The sequence below is a fragment of the Myotis yumanensis genome, unplaced genomic scaffold (genome assembly GCF_028538775.1).
Source record: "Myotis yumanensis isolate MYYU_CA2020_CCGP unplaced genomic scaffold, mMyoYum1.0.hap1 SCAF_2, whole genome shotgun sequence".
Taxonomy (NCBI): domain Eukaryota; kingdom Metazoa; phylum Chordata; class Mammalia; order Chiroptera; family Vespertilionidae; genus Myotis; species Myotis yumanensis.
The window spans coordinates 102,836,431-102,851,104 of NW_027223753.1; the positions used below are offsets into that span (position 1 = coordinate 102,836,431).

The window sequence follows — 14,674 nt, forward strand, 5'->3', positions numbered from 1 at the left end:
AGGCTATAACATTGACCATATAGATACAGATATAGAGGTAGATAGATATAGATATAGATATATTTGTGGGGTATTTTTTGTTGTTGTTAATCTTCACCCAAGGATATTTCCCACTGCTTTTTTAGATAGTGAAAGAGAGAGAGGGAAGGGAAAGGAGAAAGAGAGCGGGAGGGAGGGAGAGAAACATGGATGTGAGAGAGACACATCAATTGGTTGCCTCCTGCATGAGGGAATGAACCTACAACCCAGGTACATGCCCTTGACCAGGGATTGAACCCAAGACCCTACGATGCTAGGGCTGATGCTCTAACCACTGAGAAACACAGACCAGAGCTAACATTGATAATATAGAACCACAGTTGATATGACATAAATCACACACTCAAGGAGATTCAAAGCTCTTCACATATGGTAGGACCATCTCCACATTGGCTGCTCCCCACATTGGTTATACAAGCTCACTGACCCAGAAGCATGTAGTCATTACCATCATGTATATCTTTTGTCCTAAATAAATGCTTCTTTCTATCATGAAAATAAACATAACACTAACTCATGAGGGTCTTAAGACTCTCACATCTTATCATATGGATTCTTAATAAGCAAAATTAAGTTAAATTTTTCCATTTTATATTTATAGTGATCTGGCATTTTAAGTTCAGTTCTCACATCATCAAGATTAGGGATAACCTACATTATATTGACATGGAAAAGGATAAATAAAGTTCATCAGCCCCAGGAAAAAGTGAATTTAAAAATTTAGCTTCATCAAAACTAATAAAATGTAAAATGGCAAAATCACTAAAATTTTATATGACAGATATCTATAGGAAATTATATGAGAAGTCTCACATAAACTGCTGCTGTTAAAAAAAACATGCATCCTTACTCAGAAAGACGCAGAACCTACCATATAACCATCAAATCAAGGCCTTTCAAACAAGAAACCTTTGCAAATCACTGATATTCAGTCTCAAAGGATACCACATGGATTGCCGATTCTAAATCAGGTATTATAATCTAAATAAAACTAAAATCACGTTTTTCACTGAACATACTGAATCGCAAGCAAATACGCCAATCTTTCTTTTTTATAGCCTTTTAATTGTATCTTAGGATACCTGATTTTTATACAAGGTTTCCTTCAAGCTTGTAAGAGCATGAATACGAACGTCTACATTTTCATGTTGGATTGCTTTCATCGATAGCTGCAGAGTTGTCTGAAGATCATTACTCTCAGAGGTTTCCTACATAAAAAGCACAGAGAGGTACATCTAATCCATTAACCACTTCAGGAATCAGTGGAAGGCCTAGAGTCCCTAGAGTTATCATTAAAGTAGTTAAGTTACACCCCTATTAAAAGCAGTTTTAAAATATAATTTCAATCTCTTCCCTTAGATAGCATGTCATTTTAATCAATTCTCAGGGAAAGGGGATTTCATTCTATCATCTTTAGAGCTGGAGGAATACATTTTTCCAATTACATATGAATTTACTTATCTAAAATAAATCCCTTTCTTGATAAGAAATACAAGTTTCCCTTAACTTACAAAGGGCTACATAACAGCCTGGAGCCAAGCCTATAGATTATGGAGATAATTCACCCCTTCCTTACTCCGACTACTAATTTTCTTATAACTATCATGAATTACCTTTTAAAGGAGAAATAAAGTCTGCAGAACCTATCATGGCGTCTGTAGTAAATACCTCTGTCACTATGACCCAAGGTCAGGTATTCCACTTTCTGCCCTAAAATTCTATGGAATCACCACTAATAATTTTACAAATCCAAGTTCACTGGACTTCAAGATGATGGAACTATAGATTATTCCCCTTCTAAAGCTGAGAAATCAGTCAGACCTAAATTTCCAGACCATAGTTTATAGCACAACATAATTAGAATCCCACAGCTTTTCTTTCTTTACCCAGGACATGCAGCCATGGTAGCTTCTTTTGGGGGCTATATGTAGGACATATTGGCCTAGGTAATAAAGGCTCTCTGTTCTACCTAATGCTATTACAGCTTTTATCTAAATGCTAAAACTTTCTTCTAAAAATCATGGATTTATGATAGAATTATCTAGTCACCAGGAATTAGCCATTAGAATATGACTATATTATGCCTAGGTATGAATATAAAGAATCTCTTTCAATGTATTGGAATTTGGGAATAATTTTGTATCACTGATCTAAATTATATATAAAAAAATAATTACCTTTCTGTATTCCTGTAGAACTGCTTTTATCTTTTTTAATTCTAGATGGTCAGGTAAAAAATATATTTCATGAAGAAAATCTTGTACAGCATCCCTAATTGTCAATTGGAAGAAAAAGAATTATTTGCAAAGAGAATGCACACTAACAATATATAAAAAGAGGCTAAAATTAAGGCCAACTTAACGCACATTTAAAAGTGGTAGTTAATTACTGACATTCAAAGTATTCTTTCTAACCATGTCTAGGGATGCTCAGCTAATTAAGAGTAGCAAATAATCAAACCTAAGAAAAAAAACAACCCTGTGGCAGTCTGTGAATAAACTATATTTTTTGTACACACACGTATAGTAACTTCCTCTTTAATTTGTGCTTGGTGTGTGACCTGCTTTAACAAACAGAATATAGCAGAAGAGATTCTGTGCCAGTTTAAGGCCTACATGTCAAAAAAGTCTTACAGCTTCTAGCTGGGTTTGTGCTCATAAGAATCCTGAGTAACCACATAAGAGGTCTGGCTACCAACAAGGACAGGCTACATGGACAAAAAGGCTCTGAGGTTACATGGAAAAAGGGAGAGGCCCAGTCAAGTCTAGCAGAAGACTGAGTGCAGTCATACCAATGACTATTTTCGCAAGACCAGCCAAAGAATCAACCAGCTGAACCCAGCCCAGACTGCAAAAGTATGAGTAAATAAAAATGCTCATTGTTTTAAGAAGCTATGTTTTGGAGTGCAGCAATAGATAGCTAAACTCTCATTAAGCATTAAACAGACTGTCAAACTATAGCAGGAAGGCTGGGGAGGGTTGGGGGGGGGAGAGGGAGGGGGGGTAAGAGATCAACCAAAGGACTTGTATGCATGCATATAAGCATAACCAATGGACACAAGACACTGGGGGGTAGGGGAGGCTGGGGGAAGGTCAAGGGTGGGGCGGGGAGGAGACAAATGTACTACTTTTTGTAATATTTTAAGCAATAAAAAAAGAAGAAAAAGAATTTTAGAGAATATTTCAAATAATTCCTATTGACACAATTTTTAATCTGCTTCAAATACAATACACTAATCTTTCTGGGTCCAAATAAAGTGTTTCTAAATTCTGGTCTCACATAACTCAATAAATTCAAGTAAAGAAAAATAATAATAATTTCTCGTCTTCATTAACTCATGCAACAAATATGCATTAACTAACTACTATGCACTAGACACTGAGTTTGTAACAATAAAGAAAGCTGAAATAATTTCCTCACTCAAGGAGCTTAAGATCTTCTATCTAGCACTGAGTAAAAGAATTTTTTAATGATGGGAGAAATGATTCCTCTATGATAAAGATAAGCTATTTGCATGATAATACAAAAAGTATTTAAAAAGTAGTCTGGATCAGTGATTATGCAGTTCTATAATGTACAAAATAGAATACAAGCTTTTGATTTAAAAAAAAACTACATTAGCCTTTTCTTCTGTGTTTTCAGAAAATTTCATTATTTCCAGTAACATTGGACAGTTACTGGAAATAATGGGAATAGCAATTACATGAGTAAGTAGGTAAATAAGTAGTACTTAAATCCTAACTTTTCAGAAGCAAATAAACACACCAGTAAGTGGGATAATGGAAAAAATTTGAAATGTATGGGACAAAATTCTGGGCTAAAAGGCAGCCTGCATGAGAAATAAAAATGGAAAGGAATAATGTGTGTTCTTGGAATGAAAATGAAAAAAAAGTTCAAAATAAACAATCTGGATTGGTTACAGCCTGTCTGTTTTGGAAAATCTTGAGAAATGATTTTAAGAAGTATGATGTGGCCATATTTTGGAAAGCCTTGAATGTCAAAATAAGCAATTTGGAATCTGTCAATTAGGAAATGGAGAACCACAAAATACCTCTGCATGATATAAAGTTCTAGATAAAGAAATGCTTTTAAATAGGACCAATATAAAGAAATGTAATAAAAGCTTAAAGGAAAGGAGACTGGTTTGAAAGTTAACCTAATGAAGTAGTAAGAGTTTCAACTGAGGTAAGCTATAGAAAGTAATGAATATCCCTCTTAACTTTCTCATGTTACTCAATTATATGCCTTTTAACTGTGAGAAGGTAAACTCAGCTTCACCTTTTTCAAAATTGATGAAAAACAATTCAGTTGATGACCTACTAATTAATAAATTTAAAATATACTTATAATGGAAATCATGTCACAACTGAAATAGCATCAGCTCAATATGTCTTAAAATATGTCAATATACTTTTTTTACTGATGAACGCTAAATTAAACAGAATATGAACAGTTCTACATTATCAGTAGTAATCCTAATACCATGAGACATAAAAATACAGTAATAAAAAGTTGCTACATTTGTTACCAATTTCAGTTACAATACCTGTTTTCAATGATAAGGTAGTGAAATATAGCTGCAGTTTCCTTAGGCTGGATGTGTATGAGAGGTAACAAAGCTACTATCACATGACTGAGAAGGGAGCCTAGATAAACATGATCCAGACAACGAACAAAGCAGTCCCAAGCTCTATGGAAAAACAACAAACAACAAAAAGTAAAAGTTAAAAGTCACATTATTTTTATTATTTGTAAAGGTCTTTCAATGAGTTATTAGGTAAACAAACAATAGTACATACAAGTAATAAAATTACAAGGTAGCTGTAAAAATGGATTAAAGTGCAGTACTGTACACTCAAATACTTAATATATGAAGTAAAAAAAGGTAAAAACAGTACTTATAATATGCTACCTTTGATGAAGGATTAATATAAAAAATGTATGTGTGTATTTGCTTATAGTTTTAGAAAGGGGGGGTTATACAAAAGTTAATAAAAATAGATTCCTCCAGGCTTCAAGAATGGAAGCAAGATTCTCTGAGTGTAACTTACAAGAAATTTGAATTTGGGACAGTGTAAATGTGTTATGTGACATTAAAATTAAATAAAGAGTAAAAGCAATCTCTAAAAATGTTAAGCAAACTGAAATAAATTAACCTAACAAAATCATTAGTGGTACCTGCATTCAGAAAAGTTACTTCACATGACTTCAAAACATATTATTATGACTGTACATCTGCAGTAAGTTATAGTCTAAAGACATATAGAACCTCCAAGAAATTTAAACTGCACTCAGTAGTCTTATTGCAGCAGTAGTATTTAAATTAGATTAACAATCAAGCAAACCCTACAAATCTCAATGGCCTAAAAGTAGTGTGGGAGGGACTTAAGGGGTAAATCTGTTTATAAGAAATACTTAAGGGGCTAAACAACTAAATGTTTGACATGTGTACCTTTTATGGATTGTACCTTATATGGATTCTGACTTAAACAAACCAACATTTTTGGGAAAAACCTCTTTGAGACAAATAAGGAAATCTAAATATAGATTGAGTTGAGATGATATTCAGGAATTCCTATTACAGTAGGTCCTCGGGTTACGTTGAAGATCCGTTCCTACCATGCAACGTAAGTCGGAACCCACCAACATAAGCACCTATGTCACTCACATGGAGCACATACACAGCAGTAATGAAGTGAAACAGTAAAATAAATTTAAAAGAAAGATAACAATTCCTGACCTTTACTTGTGGTAAATAAATAATAAAAAACATAAAGCACATATGTACATACATTGAAATGACGGAACTTTTTTTTTTTATAAATACTGTAAATGGGAGATGGCGACGTAACCACAAAACGATGTACATCGAGTCCAATGCCTACTTAGTATAATAATTCATGATGGCTACATTTGAGGTATTTACAAGTACAATGATGTGATACTGGGATTTTCTTTAAAACATTCCAACTAACAATAAAAATGGCGGAGGTGGAAGAGTATATAAGGCTAGAGGCCCGATGCATGAAATTCGTGCAAGGGTAGGCCTTTGTAGCGCCACTGCCTCAGTCCTCGCAGCCCAGACCACCATGGCCTTCGAAGTCCAGGCCACCTCGGCTGCTGCCTCACAGCCCCAGCCGCCTCAGCTGGCCCTTGCAGCCCCGGCTTCCTCTGGAAGGTGGTCTGGACGGTCGTTCCGCTGTTTGGCTGTTTGGTCGATTTGCATATTACACTTTTATTATTATAGAATAGAGGCCCGGTGCACAAAAATTTGTGAACTTGGGAGGGAAGGGGGGGTCCCCCAGCCCGGCCTGTGCCCTCTCGCAGTCTGGGACCCCTCAGGAGATAACAACCTGCTGGCTTAGGCCTGCTCCCGGGTGGCAGATGGCACGCCCAATCCCTAGGTGCAGCCCCTGGTCAGGCTCAGAGCAGGGCTGATTGGGGAGTTGGGGCGCCGCCCCCTCATGCACAGAGCAGGGCGGATCGGGAGGTTGCGATGCCACCTTCAGTCACGCTCAGGGTAGGGCCGATTGGGGGGTTGGGGCGCCGCACCCTGTCAAACACAGAGCCGCAGAGCGATCAGGGTGTTGGGGAGCTCCTCCCTGTCACACACAGAGCCGCAGGGCGATCAGGGGGTTGGGGAGCTCCCCCCCCATCACACACAGAGCCGCAGGGCGATCAGGGGATTGGGGAGCTCCGCCCTATCAGGCACAGAGCAGGGCGGATAGGGAGGTTGTGGCCCCGCCCCCTGTCACACACAGAGCCGCAGGGTGATCAGGGGGTTTGGGCGCTGCCCCCTGTCACGCTGATCCCAGTGCCAGGAGGCCTCGCTGCTCCACTGATCCCGGTGCTGGGAGGCATATTACCCTTTTACTATATAGAATAGAGGCACGGGTGGGGGCCGGCTGGTTTGCCCTGAAGGGTGTCCTGGATCAGGGTGGGGGTCCCCACTGGGGTGCCTGGCCAGTCTGGGTGAGGGGCTGAGGGCCGTTTTCCGGCTGGCGGGTGACTAAAGCTCCCAACAGCTCCTTTTTTTCTTTTTTTTTTATTCTGGGCCAGCTTTAGCTCTGAGGCCTCGGCTGCTGAAAGCTGGTTTCTGGCCTTTGTTTTTCTTTCTGTATTTGATACAATGTTGCGGTCCGGCTGGCTGAACCTGGCAGACTGAAAGCTGGTTTCTGGGGTTTTGTTTAGCTTCTTATTTGCAACATAGTACATAGTTGCTTAGAGTTGCAGCTGAGAGGCCGGCAACTCAGGCGGGGAACGTTGGAGTCAGCCATCACTGGAGCAAGCAAGCCTCCCTGTTCGCTTCAGTGCATGGCTGCCGGCCGCCATCTTGGCTGACAGTTAATTTGCATAAGGATATGCTGATCAGCCAATGGGAAGGGTAGCGGTCGTACGCTAATTACCATGTTTCTCTTTTATTAGTGTAGACTAGAAGACTGATGCACAAAATTCGTGCAAGAGTAGGCCTTCCTTCCCCTGGCTGCTGGCACAGGTTTCCCTCTGGTACTCAGGATGCGGTCTTCCCTCCGGCCGCTGGCAGGCACCCATGGCCCAGGCTTCCCTCTGGCCGCGAGCAGGCACCCAAGACCCGGGCTTCCCTTGCAGCCCCGGCTTCCTCCAGAAGGATGTCCAGTCTAATTAGCATATTATGCTTTTATTATTATAGATTAGCAATGTTGACAACTGCCGAGGTTGAAAAACAGGTATGTGGAGAGATTCACTATATTATTCTATGTTTCAGTATTTACAACATTTCACAGTAAAATGTTTTTAAGGAAATACATTCCCTTTCCAATACAAATTGGCTTTCTATCTTAATTATTTATGGTTTGAACCCAATTTCCCTCAAGGAAATAAGGATTCAGGTTAGTATTCCTGTGAAATGCAAAACAAAATCTAATAAATTAAGGCAGTTACTTACCTGCAACACAATTCAGGAAAATCATCCTTGAATCGAAGACCAGTTCTCAAGGTGGTCATCATCTTCACCCGCACAGAACTGACATGTTTGGGTCCCATCAGTTTCATCAAGGACACCAGACTGTTCAAGGCCTAAAAAGTAAGTAGGGCTTTAACATCTTTATTTATAGAAATAAGATGACAGGAGGAGATGAGCAGTAAAAACATTCTAATCTTGGAGTAGTTATCTATTCTCTGGAAACACAATGTCTAATACAGCGGTTCTCAACCTGTGGGTCGCTACCATTGGAAAACACATATACATAACAGATATTTACATTACAATTCATAACAGTAGCAAAATTACAGTTATGAAGTAGCAACAAAAATAATTGTAGGGTTGGGGGTCACCACAACATGAGGAACTGTATTAAAGGGTCACGGCATTAGGAAGGTTGAGAACCACTGGCTAATAAATGCTGTCCAGTTCATTTTGTCCAACGTCTTATGTAGGAATTAAGAGTTTGAAAAATATGAGTTCTGCCAAAACCGGTTTGGCTCAGTGGATAGAGTGTCGGCCTGCGGACTGAAAGGTCCCAGGTTCGATTCCGGTCAAGGGCATGTACCTGGGTTGCGGGCACATCCCCAGTGGGAGATGTGCAGGAGGCAGCTGGTCGATGTTTCTCTCTCATCGATGTTTCTAACTCTCTGTCCCTCTCCCTTCCTCTCTGTAAAAAATCAGTAAAATATATTTTTTAAAAAGAAAAATATGAGTTCTGTTTTGTATGTTCTTTCCCTTGAAGGTAATTTGTTGTTTTAGGCCTGCTGGTCTCCTCTAGCCAGTGATTTTTCAAATTTATTAAGAATACAGTATCTGTCCTGGCCCAGTTGGCTCAGTTGGTTGGAACATCATTCCTTACACCAAAAAAGGTTGTGGGTTCAATCCCCAGTCAGGACATAAATGGGAGACAACTAATATATGTTTCTCTCTCTCTCTTCCCCTCTCCATCTCTCTCTCTCTCCCTCTCTCTAGATAATATAAATTTTAAAAAATCCTTGCTTGAGGATTGAAATATATATATATAAAACTTTCTATAAATCCATCCCAAACTGCTATATAGTACATGCATTTTTGTCATAATGGTACTAAGTTCAAGATGCTCTGAATTTAGTGAAACAAATAAGTAGCTGGTAACATACCCAGAAAATAATACACACATTCCATTGTGTGTGAAACACATAATCAGACTTGTATCAACAACTCCAGATTATAATGAAGGGATAAAGGAACTGCCTAGATGACATTAACTAAATGCCAAAATATGCAAGCTCTTTGTGATTTAAAAAAGACTCCAGTTTTCTTAAATTTGAGATTCTCTCACTTGGGAAAACAATAAGGAAGATTCCATACAGATGAACTAGAAGTTGTTTGGGGGATTAAATTTATCAGTTAACACCAAAGAATGAATACTCGTTGCTTAAGTTCATAGAGTTTAATATTTTACCATGTTTTTCTTGGCTCCTTAAGGTTATTAAGGGTAATACAGACTGAAATAAAATTCTATTCAAAAATTTTTACTATAATTTTACTAACTGCAGTGATAGAAAACAAAGCATTATTTAAACTTCTATCCTAATCTATGGACAAAAATTTCCAGTGGTCAGCAATCACAATTAAACTATACTGTGCCAAATACATTTAAACATAAACTGACAAGTAACTAACACTACTTTACTTACTGTAGATAACTCAGCATTTTTGGTATTCAAAAACAGCATGGACCATGAGCCACATCAGACCAATGTGGACTAATAAATTCAACTATGCAACCGTTCTTTGAGCTATCAGTGATTGGTGGTCTCTTTTTTCCCACTGAGCTAAATGCTGTGATTAGGTGAGCCTGAAACTATTGGGGCCAATACCTGGCACTTAAGCATAGAACAATCCAAGGATATTTGAGCTAAAGCTGTAAAAAAGAAGGAACTCTTACCTTTTGTGACAGCATGGATGAGCCTGAAGAGTATTATGCTAAGTGACATAAACCAGTCAGAGAAAGACAAACACCATACGATCTGATTTATGTGTGGAATTTAATGAATAAAATAATCTGATGAACAAAATGCAACTGGAAACATGGACACTATGAAACAGACTGGCTGGTACCAAAGTAAAGTGATTGGATAAAGAAGGTGAAGAGATTAACTAAACAACATATATATTCATACTCTGATGCAGACAATACTTTGGTGAAGGCCAAGGGAAAGGGAGTAGGGAGGTGGAGGGTGGCAAAGGGAAGGAAGAGGGGGACACCTGTAATAATGTCAACATTAAAAAAATTTTAATACATTTTTAAAATATAGAATAAAAAGAAACTGATTGTAGAACACTGTGTTCAAAATCAAACAATACCTGAAGCTATATTATCCCTCTACTTTTAGTTACAGAGCCAACAAATTGCAGTAAGCCAATTTGGTTTGGGTTTTCTGTCCCTTATTTAAAAAAGAACTGCAAATAATATAATTCCTCTTTTTAGACTCCCCAAAAGCTTACACAAGTTGTTCAGTAATACAGAATATCACATTTCATTATTTCTTATCTTTGAATGTTTGTAGGTAGTAGCAAAAGTCATGTCTCCTGCATATTCTACATGAGTTCTATTTCATCACTCTGCAACTCAACTATCACTACCTACCATTTTCTTATCTTCAATGCCAACACTGGAGCTCAGTAACTGCATGTTAAAAAAAGCCAAAATGCCCAACAACTTGGGTTGCAAATAATCAGCCTAAGGGGAAAACAAACAAACAGATAATTATGTAAAGTTTATACAGATAAAATTTTATAAACCAATAATTTGATTCTTTAACTACCATCATTTCTATTTTGCCTATTAGAATAACAGAAATAGATACTTGGTGAATTAAGTTTCTCCAAATGCATATTATTTTCACATCTAGTATTTTTTAAATTCATGAAACTGATTTATAACCACCATTACAAAATATGATTAAATAGTACTCGCTTCAGCAGCACAAATACTAAAATTGGAACGATACAGAGAAGATTAGCATGGCCCCTGCGCAAGGATGACACACAAATTCGTGAAGCGTTCCATATTTTTTTTAAAAAAATATGATTAAATAGTACTGTACAAGAAAATAAGCTTTTGAATTCTGGACTGAGCTGGGGTGGGATCCTCAGGATCTGATTCACATCAGGATCCAGAGTGGAGAGGACATTTATCTTAAGGAGAAGACTAGGAAAGACAACTGACTGTCATTCTAGAGAGCATTTAGAGCTAAGCTGGAAAAAAAAAAGGTACCCTGCAAGAACAATGGTCTAACATAGGGGTCAATATCCCCTGAGGTAATAGTGGTAAAGAAATAATTCACTAATTCATGGTTCCAGCTCAGGCTACGGGCATCAATAGTTATAGATTAGGTATCACTATGATGGCACTTTATTTATGTTTATTTAAAATATTTTTTATTAATTTCAGAAAGGAAAAAAAAAGGAGAGAGACAGAAACATCAACGATGAGAGGAAATCATTGTTCGGCTGCCTCCTGTATGCCCCCGACTGGGGATCAAGCCCAAATCCAAGCATGTGCCCTGACCAGGAATCAAACCTGGACTTCCTGGTTCATAGGTCAACACTCAACTGAGCCACGCTGGCCAGGCTGAATGTGGCACTTTGTATTAATTCTTTCTTTTTTAATTTTTTAATATATTTTATTGATTTTACAGAGAGGAAGAGAGAAGATAGAAAGTTAGAAACATCGATAAGAAAGAAACATCAATCAGCTGCCTCCTACTAGGGATCAAGCCCATAACCAAAGTACATAGCCTTGACCAGAATAGAACCCGGGCAGGCCAACACTCTACCCACTGAGCTAAACAGGTTAGGGCTGTATTAATTCTTTCTTGAAAGAAGGTCCTAGAGGAGACTTTAAGTCAGCCAGACCTGGGTTTGAATCCCAATTTTGATACTTCCTAGTGCAGTGATGGGCGAACCTATGACACGCGTGTCAGAGGTGACACGTGAACTCATTTTTCTTGGTTGATTTTTCTTTGTTAAATGGCATTTAAATATATAAAATAAATATCAAAAATATAAATCTTTGTTTTACTATGGTTGCAAATATCAAAAAATTTCTATATGTGACACGGCACCAAAGTTAGGGTTTTTCAAAATGCTGACACGCCGAGCTCAAAAGGTTCGCCATCACTGTCCTAGTGTGTGATTTTGGATAAGTTACTTAACTCCTCTGATTCTGTAAAATGGGAACAAAGAAAGCACCTATTACATACACTTGTTGTAGAGGTTAAATATAACATGTGTCAAGCACAGAGAATACAGTAAAGAGTTAAATAAATTTAAGTTGTTAATATTATAACAAACTTGGAATGTGAGTAATTTGCAAAGAATATTCCTCTCTTTCAAACTCTTTATATACAGTCAGGAAAAGGTGAAAGAAAAAGAGCTGCGGAAAAGTAGCAATTAAAGTATTTTCCAACTCTGGAAGAAACGTGTATTGCTTGATGGTGAAGCACCTGATTTGGGAATCTCAAGGTTACATACACTGCCAAGGGGAGGGGTGGAGTAGGAGGTGTGTGCCAGCACATAATAGAAAATAAGTTTCCTGTCCAAGGTGTCTCTGTAGATGCTGGGATAAATTTTTCTCTTGCCAAACATAGAGAATCACATGTCATTCAAGCCTAAATTACATTTAATTTGCAAACTTCTGATTTGGCCTAAACTTATTTTTAGGCTTAATAACCCATAATTCACTAATTGCATGGTTCCAGCCCAAGCTTCTTAAATAAAAAGCAGACACAGATGATACTCACAGAGTATATATGTCAACATTCTAATTTTAAAGACCTTGAATTTAGACAAAGAGTTCATTCATCTACCACTCACCAAATATTTATTATCTATGCCTAGAATACTATGCCAGGTTCAGGTACATAATATCAGCAAATTACTTTCTCCCTACTAGTTTAAATGAGAGACTAATATGAGTGGAGGACATAAATAAGTAAATACGTAAATAAGTTTACAATAAGTGCTATATGGAAATAAGCATCATCACATGAGAGAGAGAAGAGCTAGGATGAGAGAGTTCAGATAAGAGGATCAGGAAACTCTTGAGATCTAAGAATGAGAAAGAGGCCCGGCCAGCATGGTTCAGTGGTTGACCATCGACCTATGAATGGTTGATTGATTCCTGGTCAGGGCATATGCTGGGTTGCAGGCTTGATCCCCAGTGTGGGGCATGCAGGAGGCAGCCAATCAATGATACTGTCTCATCATTGATGTCTCTATCTCTCTCTCCCTCTCCCTTCCTCTCTGAAATCAATAAAAATATATTTTAAAAAAAAGAATGAGAAAGACCCTAGCCAGTTTGGCTCACTGGATAGAGCGTTGGCCAGGGAACTCAAAGTTCCCAGGTTCGATTCTGGTCAAGGGCACATGCCTGGGTTGTGGGCTTGATCCCCAGTGTGGGGCTTGCAGCAGGCAGCCGATCAATGATTCTCTCTCATCATTGATGTTTCTATCTCTCTCTCCCTCTTCCTTCCTCTCTGAAATCAATAAAAATATATTTTTTTAAAAAAAGAAGAATGAGAAAGGTCCAGGAGATTATTCCAAGTATTATTAATCTAATAGACTAGTCCAAAGGCTTTGAAGCAGGAAAAAATTTGACATGCTTAAGAAATACAAATAAAACACTGCTACAAATTAGGGAGAATGGAAGAAAAAAGTTGTACAATATGAGGGTGGAAAGTTAGACAGATCACATACAGTCTTACAGATTTTACTTTAAGAGCAATGAAAACCATAGAAGAAATTTCGGCAATGATATAAGTTTAAGTTGTAAAAAGAGAACTTTGCTGTGTAAATAACTGAGTTAAGTTGTAGGAAGAGAAGAGTGAAGGGAGAGAATAGTTAGGATGTGTTGCAGTTGTATGGAAGAAAGATGATGGTCACTTGCATGAGGGTAGTGGCAGCAGAGATGGAAAGATATATTTTGGAGAGAAATGTGACAGGACTTCTGATATTATAAAGCATAAGGAAATGGAGGGCTTGTGAATGCCTCCCAGGTTTTTATTTGAGCAACTAGGTTGATAGTGGTACCATTTTCTGAGATAGGGAAGACTATGAGATAAACAGATGAGAGAAGGAAAGCAAAGATTTCTAATGGACATGTTATGTTTAGACTTGAGATGCTTATGACAGGGAAGCAGAGATGACAAAGAGGAAGTTGGATAGTCTCTGCCATCCTCTCTCATACTCAGATCCATCCTCTGCCCTTTTCTGCACTGCTATGTACGTGGGAGGCTTACCAGATTTCATCCTCAATATCCCTCTCTCTGGCCTCCCAATAAATTTACTCAACAGGAAGCACCAATGGAGGAACTGAGAGCAGGAGGGAAAAGCATGACACTTAACCCTTTGCACTCCGAACCATCCTGGACATTGGCTACCAGCTACTCGACGCTACTTTGCGGCGGAAACGTGCATTTACAGACCCTCGTATTATTTAGTATAATTTTGGAACCAAGTAACGTATTATAATGATATTGGACTTATATGAATTGGGTGACATCAAGGAATGTATATTTGCAAAAAAACCAATATTTTATTGTTTATAATTTTGTACAGTATGATAAGTTTTGTAACACTCCCCAATATGCATTGCAGGCTGATTAGTGCATGTTTGACAGTAAT

General features: G+C 38.0%; 1 protein-coding gene and 1 non-coding gene across 2 annotated transcripts in view; one reads left to right on the forward strand and one right to left on the reverse strand.

The window, feature by feature from the left end:
- ATR (ATR serine/threonine kinase) overlaps positions 1-14,674 on the reverse strand; it is a 213,597-nt gene that overhangs the window by 111,863 nt on the left and 87,060 nt on the right. The window contains exons 17-21 of the mRNA XM_070405904.1: positions 10,635-10,727; positions 7,964-8,094; positions 4,586-4,729; positions 2,217-2,310; positions 1,122-1,247 (exon numbers count right to left, since the gene is read on the reverse strand). Coding sequence (XP_070262005.1) covers positions 1,122-1,247; positions 2,217-2,310; positions 4,586-4,729; positions 7,964-8,094; positions 10,635-10,727 — 588 coding nt within the window. The remainder of the gene's footprint in view (positions 1-1,121; positions 1,248-2,216; positions 2,311-4,585; positions 4,730-7,963; positions 8,095-10,634; positions 10,728-14,674) is intronic.
- On the forward strand, positions 10,957-11,063 carry LOC139004493 (U6 spliceosomal RNA). The gene has a single exon (XR_011470375.1). It is a non-coding gene; the product is annotated as a U6 spliceosomal RNA (small nuclear RNA).